This window comes from Oncorhynchus tshawytscha, linkage group LG07, assembly GCF_018296145.1.
Source record: "Oncorhynchus tshawytscha isolate Ot180627B linkage group LG07, Otsh_v2.0, whole genome shotgun sequence".
NCBI lineage: Eukaryota > Metazoa > Chordata > Actinopteri > Salmoniformes > Salmonidae > Oncorhynchus > Oncorhynchus tshawytscha.
Genome location: NC_056435.1, coordinates 45,250,563 through 45,260,973, shown reverse-complemented (window position 1 = coordinate 45,260,973; position 10,411 = coordinate 45,250,563). Strand labels below are relative to the sequence as shown.

The 10,411-nt window shown below is 43.9% G+C and overlaps 1 protein-coding gene across 1 annotated transcript; it reads left to right on the top strand.

Moving 5' to 3' along the window:
- Positions 1-842: 842 nt before the first annotated feature.
- Positions 843-7,649, top strand: LOC112254635 (inositol hexakisphosphate kinase 2). Its single transcript, XM_024427360.2, has 3 exons — positions 843-1,435; positions 5,232-5,463; positions 5,576-7,649. Exons 1-3 carry the CDS (start codon positions 1,219-1,221, stop codon positions 6,510-6,512), a joined length of 1,386 nt encoding a protein of 461 aa, XP_024283128.1. The 5' UTR covers positions 843-1,218; the 3' UTR covers positions 6,513-7,649.
- The last annotated feature ends 2,762 nt before the right edge of the window (positions 7,650-10,411 follow it).

Below are 10,411 nucleotides of genomic sequence, written 5' to 3'. Positions count from 1 at the left end.
GAAAATTTGGGGGATGCATTTTATGCATATTCTATAATGATAGGCTACTCAATCGGCTACATCTGTCGGTACAAACTTTGAAGAAGAACTCCCTCAGTTAAAACTACACCACTGGTCTGTAATGGTTTTTGGTGAGAGGGGGAACCATTCTTTTTGTTTTATATTCAGACTAGCGCTCCTACAAGCCCAATTTAGGCCAAGACAACAACATAGAGCCCTTCTCACCATCAGTTCATATCTCCTATCATCTCAGTTTCTTTTTCCCTCTCCCTGCTCTGTATCAGCTGATAAGAATGACAAGCCAAACAGGATAACAGAAAGAGAAAATGTTTTAACTTTCCCTCTGTGTTCCTCTATCCCCCAGATTCAAATGATCAGAATGCAAAGTAGAATTTTGCAGAAGCAGTTACTAATTCAGCAGATATTAACATAAATGTATTTATCCTCCTCTAAATATCACAGGAAGCTGCTGATGGGCAAAAGGCTCATAATAATGACCGGAACAGAGCAAATGTAATGGCATCAAACACCTGGAAGCAATGCATTTGACGCCATTCAACTAATTCTGCTCCAGTCATTAACACGTGCCTGTTCTCTGCAATTAAGGTGCCACCAACTTCCTGTAAATACTGTAGATATTTTTTGTCTCTGTCTGTTCTCTATGCTTGCTTTTCTCCCCTCCCCCACTTTCGCTTGTCTCTCGTTCCTCTTTGTTTGCTTGTTCCTGTTCCTTCCTCAGTGCTTAGTTCCCGCCCAACAACAGCTGCTGGTCTCTGATAGGCTGAAGCTGGGTAGGAGGAGGTGCTGAGGAAAATGTTTTGATCCTTTTCTTGCTCTGAGTTCAGTACAGACGTCAGTTCAGTATCATCGACAGACAGAGTCAGGAACAGCCCACACTCGCTCTCACACACAACCTACAGCCCCGGAGCTGTCTAAAACAACAATTTAGTAGCACTGTGTACACGGGGAGATTACCTTAACCCAAGCCTGGACTATACTACTCTGCTTTTGGACCAAGAAAGAACAGTGAACTAAAGGATTTTTCTCTTTTCTTCTCCTTCCTGCTATGCCCTTTGTTTTCTCCACTGTGGTCTCTGCTGTCCTAGCAGGTGTCCACTAGCGCCCCCCAGTGAAACAGAGTGGTACAGCCAGAGCATAGGGAGCCCGGGCAGCCTCATCGTGGGCCCCTCCAGTTTAGCTGTCCGATGCGGAGTGAGGATGAGTCCTGCTCTAGAAGCCCTCATGCAGGCAGACGGGACACCCCCCTATCCCGGGAAAGGGGTGATGCTTGAGCCTTTTGTGCACCAGGTGGGGGGCCACTCATGCGTGCTACGTTTCGGCGACCAGACCATCTGCAAGCCCCTCATCCCCCGAGAACATCAGTTCTACAAGAGCCTGCCCCCCGAGATGAGGAAGTTCACCCCCCAGTACAGAGGTAAGCTTATTCCCTTATCCCACCCTAAACCCACAATATAACACTCTCATTGGAATAACATCCATTATGCTGTGTGTTTGCGCGCTATTGCTACTGCCCAGTATTAATCTCCCCATATTCCTCCTTCAACCTGGTATCAGATAATTTTGTATTATTCTGTATGAAATCTGAGATACTCCATTTAGTATGATGTGTTACGTTTCGTGTATTAATTTGTGGATGTCCATCACCCATTTCCTATGATATCTTACGAATTTGTAAAATGTACTATAATGTTACGAATGATCACAACATACAATATGTTACGGATTTTCAAAATGTATTACATGTTACGAATTTGTAAGACGTACTATATGTTGAGAATTTGGAAACGTTTGATATGTTACAAATTCTGTCCAGATGGCTAACATTAACTAGCTGGCTAACATTAGCTAGTATGGAGGTTAAGTTTAGGAGTTAGGTTAAAGGGATAGAGGAAGGGTTAGCTAAAAGTTTTGGCGAAGGATTAGCTGACATGCTAAGTAGTTGCAAAGTAGCTAAAAAGTAGTAAGTAGTTGAACAGTTGCTAATTAGCTCAAATGCTGAAGTTAGCCTTGATGAGATTTAACCTCTCAAACCATTGGGTTAATTTTGCCTTAAATAACCATCTATCTTATGTAACCAGACCAAATGTAACATATGATACTAATGTGCGTGTCATGGATGTACGTTTGCTATGTTACGTTTAGTCTATGAGACCAGGCTGCCTTCTCTCTTTCTCTAACCCCCCCCGTCTCGAATGTATTCTCCCTGGTCCTCTACTGATATGGTCGGCTGGTGTGTTTGTATTATTGCCTGCATTTAGGATTACAGCAGGTCACGAGATGGCACTACCACGGCACAAAGGGATTTGTTTTATGTTGGTGCTTAAGTGAGGGTGGGGGACAGACAGTATGTGACTCCATGATACATCAGGGCTATGCAGTAGTGAGAGGTCGTTCTGCGAACGGCAATTTTTTTTAATTGATCTTTTTGGTGAACCCGAATCGCATCAGTGAAAAAGCTTTTCATTTGTCTCCCTGATCTGCATTTTTTAAATACCTTTTATTTAACTAGGCAAGTCAGTTAAGAACAAAATTCTTATTTACAATGACGGCCTATCCCAACCAGATCTTAACCCCGGACGACGCTGGACCAATTGGGAGTCCCATAGGGTGGTGCACAATAATGGCCGGTTGTGATACAGCCTAGAATCAAACCAGGGCCTGTAGTGACGCCTCTAGCCCTGAGATGTAGTGCCTTAGACCACTGTATCACTCGGGAGCCTACTACTACTGCCCTTTTAACTTCAAAACAAGTTTTTCAAAATTATTATCTAAAGAGGGTGAATCACTGCAGAAACGTCGCTGCAGAAACGATACATAATGGAGAGAGGGCGTCAATCTGTTCCACAAAAATTGTAGCCTACCCTTGGGCTTTAAATTGGAGATTAGCATTTTTTTCAGTGGTTCTAGTTCAATTTTGAAGTATTTTGAACTAGGTGCCGTCAGAATCAAATGAGACGTCTCTTTTACGTGAATGGAGCCAAATGAGACGGCTCACTGAAAAGACTCGGAATGCACATCACTACTCTGCAGTGTCAGGTAATGTAATAGTGGAGACTGGAGAGTGGTATGGCAGGATCTTTATCACCTGGCGGCTAGGTGTGACCCCTTTATCAAAGGACTGGGTATTTTGCATTAGACAAAGTGGGAGAGATGACTGTCATGGAAAATAAATACACACACACACACACCTTAGGTGGAATATCACATTCTGTTTTTCCATTTACCATGAAGCTACACTCGTTGCCTCCTGACACTTGCACGCACCACACACACACACTTTCTACAGCGTCACTCCTACTCCGGTTATGTGACAGAGTTGAGGCGCTAGTATGGTATCAGACTCTGCAGCAATGTATCGTGGGACTATAAAAAGACCCTTGGGATTTGGAGAGGAAGATATAGAAAGAAGAGCGCAGACATCTGATGACACTGAGAAATATTCCACATCAAACACACATGTTCACTTCTGCTCAAAAACACTCTTACACACACACACACACACACACACACACACACACACACACATTCTCCCACTCTTACAAACTCATTTAGGCTGCCCATATACAGTCACTTTCACATACTCACAAAGTACATTAGTCACAGGTACTCACACACTCATCCTCACATGCCCTCTGACAGTTGGAACAGGCCTGGGCAGTAGAGGGTTAACTGTTGCAGGGTAGTGTTATCACTGTGCATGACATCACTCAGGGCAGGCTCTGCAGAGGAGAGATAAGCGCTGGGTTCCATTGTCCTTCATGTCACTAGCCCCCCTAGTATCATCTCATACACATAGGCCCTAATGAAGGATCTGTCTTTATGCTTCATATAACCTTTTCTCCAGTGCCAACCACGGATGTTTTGTTGTGTAAATATTACAGAAAGGCTGGGATGTTCTTGTTTTGTGCTGTCATATTTTCATGTTTATATCCAATGGGATGATGTATATTCATCTCACTCCCCCTCCCTATCTCGCTCCATCTTCCAATCCCTCCCTCTTTCTGGTTTATGTGTCAGCTCCTGCAGTTGTGATGTTTTACTCTTCCTGTCTTGAAACCACCAATCTGCAGTAAGAGCTGCAGTACACATGGGGGTTTATTGGGAGTACACATGGGGGTTTATTGGGTAGAGCAGGGTCCCCCCCGGGTACACGTTTAGGTTTTTGCCCTAGCACAGCTGATTCAAATAGCCAATTCATCATCAAGCTTTGATTATTTTAATCAGCTGTGTAATGCTAGGGCAAAAACCAACACATGCACTCAGGTGTGGCCCCAGGACCGAGTTTGGGAAACCCTGGGATAGAGGTAGGGGGTGCGTTCATGTTTGGGAAACCCTGGGATAGAGGTAGGGGGTGCGTTCATGTTTGGGGAACACATAAATTATCCCTGGACTAAGAAACGGTGTGTATACAGTTATCTATGAAAGTGTTCCGGAGACCACCACCCTCCTCCACACCACTCTGTCAATCCCTCCCCTTTTTCATTTGTTAGTATGTTTAGATTATTGCCTTCAATTGAACTATATAAAAAGGCAAGTCAGACCTGAAAGGTCTTGTCTGAGAGGCTGTGTACGCAAAGTGCCTCACTTGATGGAACTTTTGTATCTCTATGAAATAATAGAATATCACACTGTTGGGTGAATATGTCTTCATTTCTGGTGTGTTGTCATGGTTGTATTTGAGTTTATACAGTGTATCTTTGCTGTGATTTCTATTGGCTTACCTTGAAATGTTGTAGCACTGTATGAGTATGAGTTGACTTGTGGTTCTGGGTGGGTTTAGTATTTGCTTAATAAAGTTTGTACTGAGTGTCATACATTCAAGCCTCCTGTGGTGTTTGTGTATCTCTTTGCTTCTTGGGTTCATTCTCACATTTGTATAACTTTTTATTTATTTAACATATACATTTGAAGTACTTAGACACTGTTTTTGTTGCCACTCAATGATCTCTGCTGTGTCCTTGCTCCCCCCCCAACCTGCTCTCTCTCTCTGCTCCCTCCATAGGAATGCCTGTGTTTTGTTTGCATCTCTCTTTACAGAGTGTATTTGGCTGGAGGCAGGACCTCGTGGGTAAGAGCTGCCTATGACAACCCAGTTACGGGGAGGTCTTGGCTTCATCATAACATTATAAAATAAAAACTCCAATGCCGGGTAATAACCACCTTCCTATCCTTCTCTCTCTCTCCCTTCCCTCCATCTCCCCCTCTCTCAGGTGTGGTGTCAGTCAGCTTTGAGGAAGATGAAGAGGGCAACCTATGCCTCATTGCCTACCCCCTCCACAATGAACCAGAGAACCTGGAAAACAAGGACCCCTCAGCCGACTGCGAGCCCAAGAGCAAGATGATCAAATGGGGTAACAAGAAGACATCGTCCCTACTGCTGGAGAATGACAACTACAGCAAAGACCGGGCCAGACAGAGCACTAAAGAGAACAAGAGCAAAAGGTGAGCTCATACACTTACATCCATACACATACTATATATCCAAACACCAACATGCAGCAAAGATGTATGGTGAGGGGTAGATATCTAACCTCTTTTCCCGCTCTGTGTGTAGTTATAACGGTGCGGAGGCACAGCAGCAGGCTGAGGTACTCTGCTACAGTCTGGATCAGAAGCAAATTAAACACAACCCCTGGAGTCTGAAATGCCACCAGCAGCACCTCCAGAGGATGAAGGAGAACTCCAAACACCGCAACCAATACAAATTCATCCTGTTGGAGAACCTGACATGGCGTCACGCGGTGCCGTGCGTGCTGGACCTGAAGATGGGCACGCGGCAGCATGGTGACGATGCGTCAGAGGAGAAGAAGGCCAATCAGATTCGCAAATGTCAACAGAGCACCTCCGCCTCCATCGGTGTCCGCCTTTGTGGCATGCAGGTGTACCAGTCAGACTCAGGCCAGCTGATGTTCATGAACAAGTACCATGGGCGTAAGCTGAGCCTGCCGGGCTTCAAGGAGGCCCTGTTCCAGTTCTTCCACGATGGGCAGCGTCTGCGGCACGAGCTGCTCTCCCCGGTGCTGTGGAAGCTCAGGGAGATGCAGGAAACCCTGGAGTCCTGCGAGTCTTACCGCTTCTACTCCTCCTCCCTCCTCATCATCTATGATGGGGAGCCCCCCCGCACCTGTGCCCCCACCCGACCCCGCCACCGCGGAGGAGAGGAGGGTGACGATGACGAGCCCTCAGATGAGGAAGAGGAGGAAGAGAAAGAAGGTGCATTTGGGTTCCCCCGTGGATCACCAGCTGGCAGCAGTGCTGGTGGGAGCAGTAACGGCAGCAGTAAGGGAAGCGCTGGTCGCTCATCCCGCGCTGGAGGAGGGGAGGCCAGCAGCCCGGTGGTGGATGTGAGGATGATAGATTTTGCCCACACGACGTGCCGCCATTACGGGGAGGACAGTGTAGTGCATGAGGGTCAGGACAGCGGCTACATCTTCGGCCTGCAGAACCTCATCACTATCATCTCCCAGCTGGAGGAGCACAGCGCCGACTAAAGACTGAGCCTCCACTCTGGAAAACTCTAATCCAACCTGGGAATAACAGCACTGAGCTGTAGCCTTGGTCTGCCCTCCTCCGCCACTGGCCTGGTCCTAATGGCCACGACACAGCCGGGGGTCTGACACCCCCACCTTCTGTAGTGGAGATACAGGGAGCTCCAGGGTTGGTGATGGGGTCGGTCCCGCACCCCCCCGAACCAACACAGGACAGGACTGCTTGTGCACTCGTTTGCAACTTGTCTCTGTGACTGTTTTTCCTCTTTCTTCCTCTTTATTTTCTATGTAGTGGAAGTGATAGTGTCTGAGACTGGTATATTAACAGGCTCGGGGACTCATGTAGCATCCTGTCCTCCTGTCCTCCTCTCTGCTCCTCTGTTAGACTGTTTTCTTTACTGTGTGGTCACTCTGAGAGAGGGACCAAAAGCTGAAGTGTAGTTCTGGAGGTTGTACTTGATGCTTTTAGACTGTATGGTGATGTGAAGTGTTTGTGGATGGCGTTTGGACTGCTGTTCCCCCAACAGCACAGCACACACGAGTGGGGGTTGCTTGTGTACAGGCTGAACGAGGCTAGGCTGGTCGCTCGGTCAGCTGGCAACTCCTCACTCTCCTATGGTCGATTTTTGTATTTTTTCTGGTGTTTCTGCAGACCCCAGCAACGAACAGAATTTTGTTATACTTTTGGCCGTCTGGATTTACAAAAATAACAACGCATGGAAGGAGAATAAGATTTGGGTGAAGAAAAATGGATTTCTACCTTTTGTCAACAATAACCCCCCCGTACTGTTTAATCCCTAAATCAAAGACATTTAAAGTGGGGGTTTATAAGGGAATAACATCATTACTTTGTCATTTTCTTTGTTTTTGTCTGATTTGCTCCTCTTCATTCCTGAAATGGTGACTGAACACAATAATATATTGATAAGGACAATAAATACAAAGACTATAGACTTTATTTATTTGTCATATTTCTTCAAAATAAACAAAGAAATTTAAACAAAATGGAGCAATGATGACCACATTCCATATTACTGTTCTGATAATGACTAGTGAATGTTGTTTTTTGCAAGATACCTCTCTTGTAGACCTGTGTGTCACTAGTATGTTGGAAGAAAAATAAAGACATTTGTGGTAAAAGCGCTTGTCTGTCTGTCATTGAGTGCATAGTACTTCTAGGAAAGGGATGGGTGGGGGGCACAGGGTGATGGAAAATAATGGGGGTCAGTGGCAATGTTCCCTCTAATTTTCAGGTCTGCTGAGCGCAAACTTGAACGTTGTGAAAATTCTGTGCAATTTCCAGCACGCGTTTACTGTGAACACTGAGGCTGCACCCACCTTAAGTTACAGTTTTAACAGTGGCCAAGTAGGCTACTGTGGCTATTTGAGCTTGACATTAACCAGTTTATCCACTGTTGGTGACTGAAAATATTTTTGTGTTGTTTGATTAAAGAAACCACTTCATTAAATAAAATGCATTATTATTCCCTTTCCAGACAATGATTATCAATGCTTTAGCATTATGCTCACCCTGCACTAACATAAATAACATGAGAATATGTACTTCTGCTAAGCTTCCCAGTAAAGAAATGAAAACAAGCAAGCATCCCAGAAAAGTGCTCAAAATAGCCCAAGTTAACATATGTAGCTTAAGAAACAAGGTTCATGATATTAATAACTTGCTAGTTACAGATGATGTTCATATTCTGACTATCTCTGAAAATCACTTAGACAATACCTTTGGTGATACTGTGGTAGCAATACAAGGTTTTAACATTTACAAATACAGAAATGCCAGTGGTGGAGTTGTTGCTGTTTATATTCAGAACCACATTCCTGTAAAGATTAGAGAGGATCGCATGTTAAATACTGTTGAAGTAATATAGCTACAGGTTCATCTGCCTCGCCTAAAGCACATTCTGGTGGGAAGCTGCTATAGACCACCAACTGCTAAAAGTCACTATCTGGATAACGTGTGAAATGCTTGATAATGTATGTGCTATCAACAGGGAGGTATAATTTCTGGGGGATTTAAAAATTGACTTGGCTTTCATCAAGCTGCCCACTCAAGAAAAAGCTTCAAACATTGACCAGTGCCTGCAACCTGGTTCAGATTATCAGTCAACCTACCAGAGAAGTTACAAACAGCACAGGAATAAAATCATTAACATCAATGCTTTACTAATGCTGCAGGAATGTTCTTGAAAGCACTATCCAGATCCATCAGATGTAATAATCACAACATAGTAGTCACATCTAGGAAAAAACTAAGTTCCAAAGGCTGTGACTAAAATAGAGTATAAGAGGTCATACAAGACGTTTTGTAGTGATTCCTATGTTGTTGATGTAAAGGGTATTTGTTGGTCCGTAGTGTGCAAGGAGGAGAAAACAGACGTTGCACTTGACACATTTATGAAATTGCTTATCTCAGTCAATAATATGCATGCACTCACTAAGAACATGACTGTAAAAATGGTTAAATCTTCATGGATTGATGAGAAATTGAAAAATGGTATGGTTGAGAGGGATGAGGCAAAAGGGTTGGCAAATAAGTCTGGCTGCACAACCGATTAGCAAATGTACGGCAAATGGAGAAATCATGTAACTAAACTGAGTTAAAAGAAGAAGAAACTACACTATGGAACAAAGATAAATGACAAAAGTAATGACAATAAAAAGCTTTGGAGAATCTTCCGTTACATTTTGGAAAAAAGGCAAACTCAGCTCCATCATTCATTGAATCAGATGGAGTACGGGCTGAGTAACAGGGAAAACTAGAAATTTGAGTGAAATTCAATCTGGTGCTTCTCTCCATGGGTTGATATTCTGCTCTCTGCAGAATATCGGGGAGCTGCGCAGCAGCACAGTTTAGAGGGAACATTGGTTTGTGGGATGAAAGATGGTAAATTAAAGTGAAAGGGCTGTTAAATTGACCACTGAAATACTGTTGTCACCATGGCACACCACATCTGCAGTAAGTCAGTTTAAATAAGACAACCTGTGGGAAAATGTGTCACTTCTGTACAGGCGTGGATGATGGAGTCACCTCATAGTAATCTGATAGTGAATGTCCCTTTACCTGTCATGCACTAGTCTTAGGGTCTAAGAGTGCCCACAGGGAAAATAAGAACGACATGTTTCATTACATGCATCACACTCTTTAACCTCCCTGGTAGCGTCCCACCTGGCCAAAAGCCAGAGAAAATGCTACACGTGTTGTGAATCAGGCCAACATGTCAGATTTCAAAAAGGCTTTTCGGCGAAGGAAAACTATGCTATTATCTGAGGATAGCACCTCCATAAACAAAAGAGAGAAAACATATTTTAACCCTGCAGGTGCGACACAAAACGCAGAAATAAAAATATAAATCATGCCTTACCTTTGACGAGCTTCTTCTGTTGGCACTCCAATATGTCCCATAAACACCACAAATGGTCCTTTTGTTCGATTAATTCCGTCCATATATATCCAAAATGTCCATTTATTTGGCGCATTTAATCCTAAAAACACTGGTTCCAACTTGCGCAATGTGACTACAAAATATCTCAAAAGTTACCTGTAAACTTTGCGAAAACATTTCAAACTACTTTTGTAATACAACTTTAGGTATTTTTTAAAGTAAATAATCGATCAAATTGAAGACGGGATGATCTGTGTTCAATACAGGAAGAAAAAAAACTGAAGCATGCTTTCTGATCATGCGCCTCTATCAAACAGTACACATGAAGTGACCCTCGTTCAAGATGGCCGTACTTCTTCATTACACAAAGGAATAACCTCAACCAATTTCTAAAGACTGGTGACATCCAGTGGAAGTGGTAGGAACTGCAAGCAAGTCCCTTAGAAATCTGGATTCCCAATGAACACCCATTGAAAAGAGAGTGACCTCAAAAATAAAAAA